Source organism: Coregonus clupeaformis, chromosome 18 (assembly GCF_020615455.1).
Source record: "Coregonus clupeaformis isolate EN_2021a chromosome 18, ASM2061545v1, whole genome shotgun sequence".
NCBI lineage: Eukaryota > Metazoa > Chordata > Actinopteri > Salmoniformes > Salmonidae > Coregonus > Coregonus clupeaformis.
The window spans coordinates 52,805,428-52,822,499 of NC_059209.1; the positions used below are offsets into that span (position 1 = coordinate 52,805,428).

General features: G+C 43.1%; 1 protein-coding gene across 2 annotated transcripts in view; it reads right to left on the reverse strand.

Annotated features, from left to right (window-relative positions):
• Positions 1-17,072, reverse strand: part of LOC121563514 (SET-binding protein-like) — a 75,797-nt gene that overhangs the window by 56,694 nt on the left and 2,031 nt on the right. For both annotated transcript variants that reach the window (XM_045226947.1, XM_045226946.1), the window contains exon 2: positions 10,144-10,707. In XM_045226947.1, the coding sequence (XP_045082882.1) occupies positions 10,144-10,545 (402 nt within the window). In that variant the 5' untranslated portion in view covers positions 10,546-10,707. The remainder of the gene's footprint in view (positions 1-10,143; positions 10,708-17,072) is intronic.

A 17,072-nucleotide genomic window follows, 5' to 3' on the forward strand; every position in this document is an offset into this window, starting at 1 on the left:
ATTTTACCAGAACACACACATTAATCTTCCACTAATAACACACACCGTTTACTGGTTTGTGTGACAGAATATACACCCACATCACTTATTCACACATCACTCACACACACATCACTCACTGTGCACTGTGATGACACTACACACTGTGATGGCACTACAGAGATGACACTACATACAGTGATGACACTACAGAGATGACTGTGTATCTGATAATAATGCTAGAATAATTCAAAATTCTCTCTCTCTCCCACCCAAAACCCTTTCTTAATGACCAGCTATTGTATCCCTGTCCCCCTTACCCTCCCCCTCACACACCTCCCGCTCCGGAGGGGCCCCTTAACCAGGTTCTCCATATGCCCATCTCCCCCCTCACTCTATGGCTCACATTCTGGCCTCTCCTCTTCTCTCTGTCACCATCTGCCACTTCACAACAGAGGGATGAAAGAGAGAGAGAGACACAGAGAGAGAGAGAAAAAGCAAGAACGAAAGGGAAATAAATAAAGAGAGAGAGAGGTGTTTGGAAAGATAGAGGCAACGGGCTGAGGCAGAAAGAGACACAGAAAGGGAAAGAAAGAGGGAGGGAGAGAGAACGAGAGAGAGGGCAGCCCCAGACACAATACCTTGGAGAGAGACTGTACATCTGCTCTCTGCCTCTCTCATACACACACACACACACACACACACACACAGGACCAGTCTGTATTACAATGATCGCTAATAGCTGAATGGAGGGATAGAGGAGAGAGGAGGAGGATAGGAAAAAGAGAGAGAGAGGGAGAAATAGTGGGATAGACTAGAGGTAAGAAGAGAGAGAGAGAGAGAGAGAGAGAGAGAGAGAGGGGGAGAAGATGACAACAACCCACCGCAACCCGGTCAGTGAGCATGCTCACTCCTGTCCCTGTCACCACGGCAGCAACTGCCAATCATAGCAGAGAGACAGACAGGATGAGAGGGAGATCGCTCTGGATCAGAGGGTCAAAGTGCAAGTTTGCTTGAAACAGACACAAACACACTCACATACGTGTACACCACACATGCTCACACACACACACAAGCTCACATACACACCACACACACACGCTCGCTCACACACACACACACACACACACACACACACACACACACACACACACACACACACACACACACAGAGTAGGTCAAACACACACTGCAAACACTACACTCCCCTAGGGACCTGAACAGACATACACAGAGCACTACTGTGACACCAAAGTGAAAAGGTGGCTGTATGAGAGATGAGGAGGGGTTGGAGAGACAGCAGAGCCCACGTGCTGATTTCATTAGAGGAGAGATGGAGGAGAGGAGAGGAGAGAGGTCTGTGACCACAAATGGAGAGAGCAGAGGCCAGCTGTCAGTGGCTGATGTCAGCTCTATTCTCAGCCTGTGTGTGTGCCCCTGCATGACCGGTTTCAATTACATATACACTTTGACCCTATGTACAGTGCCTTGCAAAAGTATTCATCCCCCTTGGCGTTTTTCCTATTTTGTTGCATTACAACATGTAATTTAAATGGATTTTTATTTGGATTTCATGTAATGGACATACACAAAATAGTCCAAATTGGTGAAGTGAGATGAAAAAAATAACTTGTTTCAAAACATTCTAAGAAATAAATAACGGAAAAGTGGTGCGTGCATATGTATAAAGCCCCTAAATAAGATCTGGTGCAACCAATTACCTTCAGAAGTCACATAATTAGTTAAATAAAGTCTACCTCTGTGCAATCTAAGTGTCACATGATCTGTCACATGATCTCAGTATTATTACACCTGTTCTGAAAGGCCCCAGAGTCTGCAATACCATTAGCAAGGGACACCACCAAGCAAGCGGCACCATGAAGACCAAAGAGCTCTCCAAGCAGGTCAGGGACAAAGTTGTGGAGAAGTACAGATCAGGGTTGGGTTATAAAAAAATATCAGAAACTTTGAACATCCCACGGAGCACCATTAAATCCGTTATCAAAAAATTGAACGAATATGGCACCACAACAAACCTGCCAAGAGAGGGCTGCCCACCAAAACTCACGGACCAGGCAAGGAGGGCATTCATCAGAGAGGCAACAAAGATACCAAAGATAACCCTGAAGGAGCTGCAAAGCTCCACAGCGGAGATTGGAGTATCTGTCCATAGGACCACTTTAAGCCAAACACTCCACAGAGCTAGGCTTTTATGGAAGAGTGGCCAGAAAAAAAGCCATTGCTTAAAGAAAAAAATAAGCAAACACGTTTGGTGTTCGCCAAAAGGCATGTGGGAGACTTCCCAAACATATGGAAGAAGGTACTCTGGTCAGATGAGACTAAAATTGAGCTTTTTGGCCATCAAGGAAAACGCTATGTCTGGCGCAAACCCAACACCTCTCATTCCCCCGAGAACACCATGTTTTTCCATCGGCAGGGACTGGGAAACTGGTCAGAATTGAAGGAATGATAAGTGGCGCTAAATACAGGGAAATTCCTGAGGGAAACCTGTTTCAGTCTTCCAGAGATTTGAGACTAGGACGGAGGTTCACATTCCAGCAGGACAATGACCCAAAGCATACTGCTAAAGCAACACTTGAGTGGTTTAAGGGGAAACATTTAAATGTCTTGGAATGGCCTAGTCAAAGGCCAGACCTCAATCCAATTGAGAATCTGTGGTATGACTTAAAGATTGCTGTACACCAGCGGAACCCATCCAACTTGAAGGAGCTGGAGCAGTTTTGCCTTGAAGAATGGGCAAAAATCCCAGTGGCTAGATGTGCCAAGCTTATAGAGACATACCCCAAGAGACTTGCAGCTGTAATTGCTGCAAAAAGTGGCTCTACAAAGTATTGACTTTGGGGGGGTGAATAGTTATGCACGCTCAAGTTCAGTTTTTTTGTCTTATTTCCTGTTTGTTTCACAAAAAAAAATATTTTGCATCTTCGAAGTGGTAGGCATGTTGTGTAAATCAAATGATACAACCCCCCCCAAAATCAATTTTAATTCCAGGTTGTAAGGCAACAAAATAGGAAAAATGCCAAGGGGGGTGAATACTTTCGCAAGCCACTGTATTATAACCAAGGAAGCGAAGGAGCTACTGAGTGAGAGATATACCGATTACCTAAGATCAATTTCCTTCTGTACTAGTACACACACACATACACACTCAAAACTGCTCATAATGAGATGCTTGGGTACAAGATGGCTGCTCTCCAGGGAAAAGAGGGAGTCAGCGAGGTGCTGGGTGTATGAAAGGAACAAACACACACACGCACACACACAGCGAGCTGCAGAGTGTATGAGAAGAGCTGAGCACACAGCAAGAGATGTCAACGCAGGTTAATGACTCTAGAAGAGACTGCCTCACACACACACAAAATGTATTTATACACACACTGCCAGAAAACCCATTAAGTGGTGTTGTAGGGGGGTGGGGTGATGGTATCTCATTTAAACAGCAATACTGGTCTTTCTATCAATAACTCACTCCTCAAGCTTTCAGTCTATGGAATCTTGATAAGACATGAACAATCAACCCAGAATATATATATCTATATACACCCACAATATAGCTATACAATCAGAACATATCCATCAATATAAACTTACCTTCTCAGCTGCTATAGGCAACAGCAGACGAGAGCCAAATTCATCACAGCTAACATAAGAAAACACTCTTTAGCGGCTATGGGCTACCAACAACCCAACAGTCAATCCAACACAGCGAACAGCAACACAGCTAACGTTTAAAGGACAATTACAGCATAACTATTCAACAACATATTTTAAACTATGTTTAACTATCAAAATCTGATCTGATCAATAGGGATGGGATCTCTCCTTACAAGCACCATAGTGCCCACAAAGCTCATCACTAAGCTAAGGGCCCTGGGACTAAACACCTCCCTCTGCAACTGGATCCTGGACTTCCTGACGGGCCGCCCCCAGGTGGTAAGGGTACGCAACAACACATCTGCCACGCTGATCCTCAACACTGGGGCCCCTCAGGGGTGCATGCTTTGTCCCCTCCTGTACTCCCTGTTCACCCACGACTGCGTGGCCAAGCACGACTCCAACACCATCATTAAGTTTGCTGACGACACAACAGTGGTAGGCCTGATCACCGACAACGATGAGACAGCCTTATAGGGAGGAGGTCAGAGATCTGGCAGTGTGGTGCCAGAACAACAACCTCTCCCTCAATGTGAGCATTAACATCGACAGGGCTGAAGTGGAGCGGGTCGAGAGTATCTATGCATAGTCACTTTACAAATTACCTCGACTAAACTGTACCCCCGCACATTGACTCAGTACCGGTACCCCCTGTATATAGCCTCGTTATTGTTATGTAATTTTCTTGTGTTACTTTTTGATTTGATTTGATTTTTTGACTTTAGTTTATTTAGTAAAGATTTTCTTAACTCTATTTCTTGAACTGCATTGTTGGTTAAGGGCTTGTAAGTAAGCATTTCACGGTAAGGTCTACACCTGTTGTATTCGGTGCATGTGACAAAAGGAAATTGATTTGATTCGAGAAGCATCTAGATACATGGGCTCCGATACGATGCAGGAACGATACTTTTAGTTCGAAACGATTCGATTAGTGGAACAAACCGATGTGATTAGGTTTGATTCGATACACTAACAATTGTTGCATGAACACATTTATTTTCCATTCTAAACTAATATCTGATACTGATGGAGTTCAGTAGCTGAGCTGGATCTGTCTGAACTCTCTGTGTGTGTGTGCGTGTGCGTGTGCGCGCGTGTGTGAGCTGAGCCATAGGGCAGACTGAGCATCTACCACTATCAGATTAGGGGGGGGGGGGCAATTTATGTTTTGGTCCCACCACATTTATCTGAAATCCTCATCACCTACTGATTAACTTGTCATACAGCAGCAATGTTCCCTCAAATGTTTTTCATCACTGAGTACATTTTAGGTCTGCTAAGCACAAACTTGAACATTGTGAAAATTCTGTGCAACTTCCGACGCGCGTTTACTGTGAACACTGAGGCTGTACCCGCTTTAAGTTAGTTTTAACAGTGGTCAAGTAGGCTAGTGTGGCTATTTATATAAAACCATAAAAAACAATGGAGAAAATGCATCCCATAATATTTTAACATGGAAATAGCTGTTCTATCGTTCAGCCTACAGTAGCAGCCAATGTGTGGTGTTCAATATAGACCTACATTCCATGAGACCTTTGAAAAAAAACATGCAGGGCTTGACATTAACCTGTTCATCCACCTGTCCTTCAGACAAGGACAGGTGGATGACTGAAAAGGTTATTGTGTTGTTTGATGCAAGAAACTACTTTACAAAATAAAATGCATCATTATTCCCATACCATTATTACAGAGAATCAGACAAATTATGCTACCCTCTGCCTATTGGCTACTTAGCTTATTCAAGCCTGTCTCAAAATATAACACTGCCCCTTTAAGACAAAAAAAAACTCTTTACCTCACTCGCTTTTCAAAGATGTCTAGAAATGTAGTAAGCAATCACTCCCCCATTGCTGACAACAAATGATCTATAACTGGGCTAATAACTCTCTAACTAGCAAAGGATATGAACAAATACACGAATGTGCACGTCACTACATGTAGCTCTGGCTTTGATCTTAAAACAAGCGCATCTACTCATGACCGCTCATGCTGTAAAAACAGTCCAGTTCAAAATGAATGGCACAGATCCATATATGGCAATGGGCTATTTGCATATAGGCCTACTGCAGCTCTGATTGGTTATGGCGCACCGGTTTGTGTAGAGTATGGCCTGAGTCGTGCCTGCCAATGTAATAGAAGACTACTCCGATGCGTTCTGCCTACAACAAAATCTCTTGCATAGTTAGTTTTGCATACTAAAGTCTTGCATAGTTTGTTTTGTTTTTCAGTATGTTGCATTGAAAGTGGTTAATATTGCAGTGATTCACAATTCCCACAGTAAAGAGAAACGTTGACAGTGTTAACTAACGGGGAAAACTCTAAAAAGTTAATATTGCTGATATTTCTTCTGTGTGGCAGTCCCGGGGAGCTGCGCGCCTGCGCACGTGCACAGTTTAGAGGGAACATTGTATAGCAGATAAAGATATTTTGAGCTAGTAATATTTCAATATTTATATTTAGAAACTAGCTATGAAATACATAGCCAATTAATATAACACAGTTTTGGATTTCACCCATCTCAAAAGCGAATGGTTTTGAGTGTTTGGAACATTACGGAGGAGAGCTGCGCTCTTCTCCTGTTCCGATCAGTGTGGCTCACAAAAAATGATTGCTGTCCTTTTTATGAAATTACACCTTTAACCTATTCATGTAAAAATGACCAAATGCACTGACTGTTTAAAGCAGAACTACCAGAAATATTTTGTACAGTGAACCTGGCAATCGAAATGCCCCAATCAGCAGTTAGATGTGCAATCAGCAAGATGTAAGTTGTGTCCACTCCAGTAGCCTACACAGCTCCACCGGTAAAACACCATTTTCTACAGCGCCTTTGGTAACAATGACGCAGAAAATTACATTGGTTGTCCCTCAATTAATAAAGTCTATGATTATGAAAATTACATTGGTTGTCCCTCAATTAATAAAGTCTATGATTATTTCATTTTTGTGACCAACTTTTTATTATTATTATTATTCATTTGTGAATGGTTCAGATCACAGACAGGCAATAATGTTCAAAAAGTACATATGTAAAGAAACAAAAAACAATAGAGAAAAAATGTAATATGAATTATTTGTCCTGTCTCTCCCTCCCCCCTTCTTAGTTTGTGCGACCCATTGCTATTCCCCCCTCACTCACTCCTCACCTCCCCCCTCCTTCATCCCCACGGGCTCATGTTGTGGATATACAGTTGAAGTCGGAAGTTTACATACACTTAGGTTGGAGTCATTAAAAATTGTTTTTCAACCACTCCACAAATTTCTTGTTAACAAACTATAGTTTTGGCAAGTCGGTTAGGACATCTACTTTGTGCATGACACAAGTAATTTTAACAACAATTGTTTACAGACAGATTATTTCACTTATAATTCACTTTATCACAATTCCAGTGGGTCAGAAGTTTACATACACTAAGTTGACAGTGCCTTTAAACAGTTTGGAAAATTCCAGAAAATGATGTCATGGCTTTAGAAGCTTCTGATAGGCTAATTGACATAATTTGAGTCAATTGGAGGTGTACCTGTGGATGTATTTCAAGGCCTACCTTCAAACTCAGTGCCTCTTTGCTTGACATCATGGGAAAATCAAAAGAAATCAGCCAAGACCTCAGAAAACAAACTGTAGACCTCCACGAGTCTGGTTCATCCTTGGTAGCAATTTCCAAATGCCTGAAGGTACCACGTTCATCTGTACAAACAATAGTACGCAAGTATAAACACCATGGGACCACGCAGCCGTCATACCGCTCAGGAAGGAGACGCGTTCTGTCTCCTAGAGATGAACGTACTTTGGTGCGAAAAGTGCAAATCAATCCCAGAACAACAGCAAAGGACCTTTTGAAGATGCTGGAGGAAACAGGTACAAAAGTATCTATATCCACAGTAAAACGAGCCCTATATCAACATAACCTGAAAGGCCGCTCAGCAAGGAAGAAGCCACTGCTCCAAAACCACCATAAAAAAGCCAGACTACAGTTTGCAACTGCACATGGGGACAAAGATCGTACTTTTTGGAGAAATGTCCTCTGGTCTGATGAAACAAAAATAGAACCGTTTGGCCATAATGACCATCGTTATGTTTGGAGGAAAAAGGGGGTCGCATGCAAGCCGAAGAACACCATCCCAACCGTGAAGCACCGTGGTGGCAGCATCATACTGTGGGGGTGCTTTGCTGCAGGAGGGACTGGTGCAATTCACAAAATAGATGGCATCATGAGGAAGGAAAATTATGTGGATATATTGAAGCAACCTCAAGACATCAGTCAGGAAGTTAAAGCTTGGTCGCAAATGGGTCCTCCAAATGGACAATGACCCCAAGCATACTTCCAAAGTTGTGGCAAAATGGCTTAAGGACAACAAAGTCAAGGTATTGGAGTGGCCATCACAAAGCCCTGACCTAAATCGTATAGAAAGTGTGGGGAGAACCGAAAAAGCATGTGCGAGCAAGGAGGCCTACAAACATGACTCAGTTACACCAGCTCTGTCAGGAGGAATGGGCCAAAATTCACCCAACTTATTGTGGGAAGCTTGTGGAATTCTACCCGAAACGTTTGACCCAAGTTAAACAATTTAAAGGCAATGCTACCAAATACTAATTGAGTGTATGTAAAGTTCTGACCCACTGGGAATGTGATGAAAGAAATAAAAGCTGAAATAAATAATTCTCTCTACTATTATTCTGACATTTCACATTCTTAAAATAAAGTGGTGATCCTAACTGACCTAAGACAGGGAATTTTTACTAGGATTAAATGTCAGGAATTGTGAAAAACAGAGTTTAATTGTATTTGGCTAAGGTGTATGTAAACTTCCGACTTCAACTGTATCTATTCCCAAAACAAAACTTAATGGGTAACTCATCTTGTGTTTGTAAAATTGTTTGTAGGAACAAGACACACAATGTTTAGAATCAGCCTGCATACATCAATATTCGATACAGATATTCAAAATATTCAAAATACAATTAATGAATTCAAACATAATTGCATTACATTAACTCATAATAAGCTTTTGACCTTTTCGACTGCTCTATTAAATGTATCTAATGTTGTTTCCTTGGCGCAGGTCACACGAGCTATGGAGAGCTCTAGTGAAAGGACGTCAAGGAAGTTTTGTAGCCATTGAGTTATGGTGAGCTTATGTGGAGGTCTCCATCTGGTCACCAACATTATTTTTGCCGCAGTCAGTCCAGACAACTAAACTAGTTTCTGGGGAACTGTGAGAGTCAGTGAAGAGTTATCATTCAACAATAGTATATTTGGAAGATATAGGGAATGGTAGCACCAACTATGCTCAACACAGACCTGGCAACCTGTGACCAGAAGGTCTTCACACTGGGGCAGTCCCACATCATGTGCTTGTAGGTTCCAATATTTATTTGAGAACAATTTGGAGTAGGAGCAAGTTAAAATTTTGGCAGCATTTCCGCGGAGTCAAATAAAATCTGTGAATTAATTTGTAGTTTCGGGAGGACATTGAGATATTGTTCCAAACTATTTTCCCATCTGTATTCTGTTGGTAGTCTTTAAGATCTATTTCCATACAGTAACTATTCCCATTGGGTTACGGATGGCTTCTAGTAGTTTTTTATATAGATTGGATACAAAAACCTCTACTTGTGTTCTGACTACCTAACAACTCAGTAAGTGGATGGAGCGGAAGTGATTTAATATTGCAAAAGCTATTTTACAAACATCTGAATACTGAAGATGCCACGCAGATGTAGCCTATGTAAATTAGAACAGGGATAGGGTAGGCCTACCTCTCGTTGGCGTGAGCAGCTACGTCTCCCGCACTGTGCACACAGTTATTATCTGACTTGTAGATCAATGCCATATGCAGTTTACATGCATAAAAGTTTGATATCCTGAAGGAGAGGATGCATCAATTCAGTCACAACAGATGAGGTATTTTCAGAATAAGGCAGAAAAAAATAAGAGTAAAAAACATAAGTGAACTTGCCATTAGTAACGTTTAAGTCGGTTTTCTTACCGATGCACGCTTCATTTGGATCGGTTTGGGCTCCCGTGGACCAATGCACTTGCATCTTAAACATTTGAACTGGGGACCGATGCACTCCCATCTTAAACATTTGAACAGGGGACCGATGTGACTCTGCACCGGTACCCCCCTGTATTTAGCCTCCCTACTGTTATTTTATTTTACTTCTGCTCTTTCTTTCTCAACACTTTTTTGTTGTTGTTGTTTTATTTTACTTTTTTTAAATGCATTGTTGGTTAAGGGCTGTAAGTAAGCATTTCACGGTAATGTCTACACCTGTTGTATTCGGCGCATGTGGCAAATCCAATTTGATTTGATTTGATTTTGTATCAGTGAATCGTTACATCCCTACTGATCATCTCTTCGGGTAACACAACCAAACAATCAGTTCTAAACTGCTGACGAACATTTCAAAGTGATTCAGCATAATTTAAAGCTACATTAGCAACAGTGTATTCAGACCAGTAACATATCTAAAGGGATCCTTACCCTCTTCCTAGGGGGTCCCTTATCCTGCGCTGCGCGGCCCCCCAGCCGGCCCACTCGGCCCTCCCCTGAGGGGGGTCTGATGGTCATCCGGATCTCCGGGGGACAGATGTAGTTCTCCAGACTCTTGGGGGGCTTCTTGGTGCGTTTGGTGGTCTGGATCTTCAGCTTCAGACTCCCCTCCTGGAAGCTGGCTTCTTTAATGGAGAACTCCTGTTCCTCTAGCCCCTCCCCTTCCCCCTGGGACCCCCAGCGCTCACTCATCACGTCACCAATAACCTCATCACCCCGCGACGCAGGCCCCAGACCCGCCCTTTCCTGTTCTTGCTCTTCAGGCTCAGCCCTTCCACCTCCTAATTCCGCCTCCTTGGGTCGGGCTGAGCCAACCAGATCCCTCGACTCCATCCACGCTCCCGCCAGAACCAGTCAGGATCCAGAGAGCAGTGGCAGCTAGCCAATAGGTTTGCAGAGAGTGGCTGTCCGTCAGAGTGGGTTGCCTTAGGAACGGTAGCTACTGCTTCTGGATTGGTTGTCCCACAGGAACACATGTAATCCAACAAGGCCAAACTACAGAGAGAGGAGAGGAGAGAGAGAAATTACTATCAAAACTTTTAAGCAACATACATTTTGTAGTGACACATATGAAAGCCAATACATTAAACATTATCACAAATACCGATCTGTAAAAAACGACTGTTACTTTCCCTTGTCTGTTTAGCTTGGTTTGCAGCGTCTCTTGTTGCTATGTATGTTGCTACAGAACGATTGGCATTCAGAGTGTGTTGTGAAGACCTCATCCCTATATTGTTATTTATGTTGCTCTTTTGCACCCCAGTATCTCTATTTGCACATAATCTCTTGCACATCTAGCATTCCAGTGTTAATACTAATTGTAATTATTTTGCACTATAGCCTATTTATTGCCTTACCTCCATAACTTGCTACATTTGCACACACTGTATATATATTTTCTGTTGTATTTTTTTTACTTTATGTTTTTTTACCCCATATGTAACTCTGTGTTGTTGTTTTTATCGCACTGCTTTGCTTTATCTTGGCCAGGTCGCAGTTGTAAATGAGAACTTGTTCTCAACTGGCTTACCTGGTTAAATAAAGGTGAAAAAAAAAAGGAAAAAAAAAGAGATGCTGACCTATCTGAGTACAGCTAAAGGACGCACGGGGCAGAGCACAGCCACATCTCCTCACACAATAAACATAAGGATTTGTCAGAGTCCAAAACGTGTACACGTCCGCACAGCAGTGTTCTAGAATATTTAACCGTAGGCTTTTTTTATAGAGGGGGGTTTGGTGAGAGGAATCTAAATTATTTTTCCAGATGTGGTTTACGAGCTGGTCTCTAAAAAAAACGGTGTCTGACCTGTTTTACACACACACACACACTCACGCATGCAGAGACACCGCGGCACTCGAGGACCAGAGTTGTCCACCTCTAATGCCGTTTCTGCTCTCTAGGGAAGAGCGTGTTTGTCTCAGACTCAGCACAGACACACTTAGAACAAACACACATAAAGCCCCGTCACTCAGTGAGCCAGTCATACTACCACCAGTATTACATCTATCTCTCAGTAGACACGTCTAATCCAACTGAGAGATGTATATGTACAAAGCCTAAACACACACACACAGCTGTCTAGGAACTGTACACACACACACACACACACACACACACACAGCTGTCTAGGAACTGTACACACACACACACACGTCCACTCTTACATAGGCTCATGTCCAAACTCACTTTTCTTACATGAACACACAAACACAGCGACCAAAACAAACACTACACCTCACACTCCAGCTCGTGTGAGTCCCATCCCTCACACCAACATGAGCCACGTTTAACACAACATTGCATTGTTTCAAAGGACATGTTCTGTGTACATTCACTTTTTATTTGACCTTACAAGTCATCCATGGGTCAGGAGAAACTGTAATCCACGATTTGAATTTATTGAAATAAACCTCAGCTACACTTCTCATCTGGACATTCCATACTGAGAGTTTGTGTACTTAGGGTTTGGGTTAGCATGTGCTTCAGGCTCCTGTATGTGTTAGCTCCTGTATGTGTTAGCTCCTGTATCAGCCTCCCGTCCTGTACAGCTGATCCCCTGTAGTCATGTTAGCCAACAGGCCTTGGAGGTCTTAAATGCTCTGCTCACCGTGGGCTTGGATAACCAGCATAATACACTATAGAGTTTCAACAGACTATCAGAGTAGAACTGTCTACACACACACACACACATAGATATGCCTTCCACACACAGCTCTGCTGACACACAGCTCTGGCAGTATGTCCCTGTTTGGTCCTCTCTGTTGGGTCTCCCTAATGCCAGGACTGTGACTCGGCCCAATGGCATCTTTTAAACCCGCCTGTGTGTGTGTACAGTGACTGGGCCCTAAGGCATGTGTTAAAGCCACCCCATATGAGTCTGTGTCCAGGGACCAGGACTCTCCCTTGGAACAATGAGAGGAAAACAAGGACAGCTGCCAAGTCCAACCACATAGCAACAAATCCAGTGACCAACCAGAGCCTCTGGAGGAGGATACCACAGCAGTCTCTACACTGCTCTGTGTCTACACTAAATGGTATCCTTTACAAGACCTTAAAAAAGACGTTTACAACTGAGGCAAAACCATATTAAACTGCTAGATGATTCCACATCTCACTGCTCCAGCTGCATGTCCATGTAGCTTTTGTACTTTGAATAGGCTTTGGCAAAAGTACTGTTTGTTACACTTGACGATCATTAATACACAACTAATAAGACCTATGAAATAGAGTATAGTTTACCAACCCTGCTCTTATTTACTTGTGTTCAGGCTCCCAGTGTCCGGTCTGGAGCGTGAAGTCAAGAGGTCTGCTGGGCGGCTACTGCATAGCAACCTAGTGGTGCCAAAAGCCCTGGTCTGCTCTAGAAAGCCTATGTAAATTACTCCAGATCAAAACATTTGACAGCTGTTTTGGGCTCTAAAATTAGTTCGATCCCCACAGTGAATTATTTTAAAGTTTGCTACAAATCGAGATATTTAATTAAATAGTGATAGTGATCCTTTCTGACTGCTACATTTGTCGTCACACAGGACCACGTGCTGACACAGACCAATCAGGGGCCGGCAGGCTACCAGGAAGCTCCAGTTGACTCTTCTCAGGCAGGATGAAAATGACTACATCGACCATGATCTTTTGCTAGTTACAGCCACTTTCCATGATCCTTAGCAATTTTTTGGTGCCATACAGCCACATTCAGCAATATGGTGCGCTTCAAATTCAAATACTTCCAGCTTCATGCGCCATCGGGAGGTTTTCATAGGAATACGTGGATGACGTCAGCGCTATCACTATCTACTGGTTTTAATGTCAATGCTTCTGTTACTGGAAATGAGGCTGTGTTTATGTTAGGATGACCCTTACTGAGCCTCTTTCGGTCGGAGCCTCAGACTCTCACACACACACACACACAGACACCTCACTGTAGGCCGTGTAGACAGCAGGGTGATTGTGAGAGGCCAGACTGGCTGCATAAATAGCTTTATTATGTTCCTAACACTGCCAGCTCTACCCACAGTTTCCCTCTAACCAGCATAAGGCCTTTCCTTCACTGTGTGTGTGTATGTGTGTGTGTGTGTGTGTGTGTGTGTGTGTGTGTGTGTGTGTGTGTGTGTGGTGTCACTATAACCTAAATACTTTTGGTGCTCTACTATACAGTTTCAGGGAATGGACAGTCTTTGGCAGTAATAGGACAGAATTTAGACTATTAAAATCTTTCATTTTCACCAACTACTACTCCCAACACGTACTTGAAGAGCACTTTAATGAAAGCTATGACCCTCTTCGTGCATATGGGTATAAGATAGAGAGATGGAAGGAGAGAGAGAGAGAGAGGCCCAGCCGAAACACAACCTTTTAAGGCTGCAAACCCAGCAGCCTTAGGCGGACTCACAAATAGCTCACGCAAGCACGTACGTGTACACACACACAGCATGAGTATGATTGCTCTTGTAGAATATTTGGTGTCTTTTGGTGTAGGAGTCTGTTGCAGAGACTCATACATCTGATGCCAGCTACTCGATCTCTCTCTCTCTCCTGACTGTCTCTTTAACAGAGATAGGTGGATGAGGATAAAAGGATGAAACTTCCTGTACAGACTGATCTGTAAACACCAGTGGCTCCCTATCAGTTGGCTGCTGCTTTGAGACTGTGTCCTGGCTAAAAACCTTGATTCTGTTAACCAGTTGAACCACATTTTAAGATACGGCGTGTGATCTGTCCCACGTAATACACACACACGCAAGCACACGCACATGCTCACACACAAAGAGAGACTGAGCTGGTTAAAACACTCTAAGACATTATGTGAGAGTGAGGTAACACAGGTCTGGGTGGCTGTGGTTGCATAATGCCCCTGATAAAGTCACACGCACACACACACACGCACACCCAGCATTAATCTAATGGACTAAAGCAGTTCCTGATGTTTGAGCAGTCTAAGTTCCTGCTGAGTCCCCCCCAACTCTGTGTGTGTATGTGTGTGTGTGCGTGCGGGCGTGCGACATGGCTTACTCTGCTATCCCTGATCACAGAACCAAAGGACACACAGACAGGTCCTCAACATGCACATTGCCATTGAGGCTCTGTACTAGTCTGCTGTATGAGCATGGCTGGTAGGACAGCAGATGAATGTTCAACCACTTCAAATGCAGCAGGAGACACAAAATGGCTGTCAGCAAAAACACCTAATCCTTTACCACACCCCCTCTCTCCCTTCTCTCTACTTCACCCCCTCTCCTCCTCTCTCCCTTCCCTCTACCTCCCCCCCACCCTCTTTGCCAAAAGGTGTTCCTGTACTGATACTCAGCTCAGAGTCCGCCAACAGTTAGATTTGTCCTTGGATCTCTTTCCTCTATTCCCCCTCTCTCCGTTGCCCCTCTGACCAGCTCTTTCTCTTCCCCCTCTCCCTCTCTTCCACTCTCTTCTCTCCTCTCCGCCTCTCTCTTGCCCATCTCTCTCTACCTCCCCCTCCCTCATCTTGCTACCTCCCTCCCTCTCTATCCTCTTTTCCTCAACCCCCTCTCTCTCTAGTCTTGGCTGGGGTCCAGTGTTACCCAGAGGAGAGGGAACACAGGGGACAGGGGAGATCTGGACACACTCCTCTCCTCTGTCCTGTGTTTCACATCACTTCAGATGGAGAAGAAACAAGCAGAGAAAGCCACTGTAGCCGATTGGGTTTCACTTTACAATAAGTGTCCCTAATACCTATGCACTGGCAGTTACAGTCGATGGGTCTGCTCTTGGCTCAGGTCTCAAACCAGAATTACCATCACAGCTGGACCAACCTTAACAATCTTCACATTTGAGAGAGAGTACCCATGAACTCTTAAAGGGGTGCCCTGTCCCTGCTCTAGGTACCCCTATGATTCCAACCCTGGCCCTAACAGTTAGCCTGCCTACATCATGGGATTGGAATTTGCTCCAGGAATCCAAACTGAATCCAAATGGAAAGAGCCTCTGTTAGTACTCTACTGTAGTCCACCATCCAGTATGTTTCCAGTTGTCATGACAACAAGAAGCCCCACACCGACCGTCTCCATTTCTTAGTGTCTCAATCCAGCAGCCTGCTACTTCTTATTATGCCACTACACCACTCAGCAATACATCTATACTATAGCTATGTCACTCAGCTATACTTCATCTGTCCTACAAACACATACAGTGTCTTCAGAAAGTATTCACACCCTCAGCTTTTTCCACCTCTTGTTGTATTACAGCCTGACTTTAAAATGAATTACATTTAGATTTTTTTGTCACTGGCCTACACACAATACCCCATAATGTCAAAGTGGAATCACATCTTTCGAAAATGTTAGAAATTAATACAAAATGAAAAGCTGAAATGTCTTGTGTCAATAAGTATTTAACCCCTTTGTTATGGCAAGCCTAAATAAGTTCAGAAATAAAAATGTGCTTAACTAGTCACATAAGTTGCATGGACTCACTCTGTGTGCAATAATAGTGTTTAAGATGATTTTTGAATGACTACCTTATCTCTGTACCCCACACATACAATTATCTGTAAGGTATCTCAGTCGAGTAGTGAATTTCTAACACAGATTCAACCACAAAGACCAGGGAGGTTCTCCAATGCCTCGCAAAACTCGGGAGTTTTTCAGGATAAAAAATTTACTAAATGGCGCTAAGCACAAGCAAAATCCTAGAGGAAAACCTGGTTCAGTGTGTTTTCCACCAGACACTGGGAGATTAATTCACCTTTCATCAGGACAATAACCTAAAACACAAGGCCAAATCTACACTGGGGTTGCTTACCAAGAAGACAGGGAATGTTCCTGAGTGGCCTAGTTACAGTTTTGACTTAAATCTACTTGAAAATCTATGGCAAGACCTGAAAATGATTGTCTAGCAATGATCAACAACCAAAGAATTTGAAGAATTTTGAAAAGAATAATGGGCAAATGTTACACAATCCAGGTGTGGAAAGCTCTTAGAGACTTACCCAGAAAGACTCACGTCTGTAATCGCTGCCAAAGGTGCTTCTACAAAGTATTGACTCATGGGTGTGAATATTTATGTAAATTATTTCATTTTCAATAAGTTAGCAAACATTTCTAAAAACATGTTTTAACTTTGTCATTATGGGGTATTGTGTGTGAGAAAAATCTATTTAATCCATTTTGAATTCAGGCTCTAACACAACAAAATGTGCAATACGTCAAGGGGTAGGAATACTTTCAGAAGGCACTGCATATAATTACAGCCTACACATACACACACTGTTTCAAATCTTCCTGGTCTAATTTCCCTAATGGGTCACACTTTATATTAGCCTACTACCAGAGCATACAAATTAACACTTTATTATATAAAACATACACTCAGTGAAATAATCCAGGGGTTG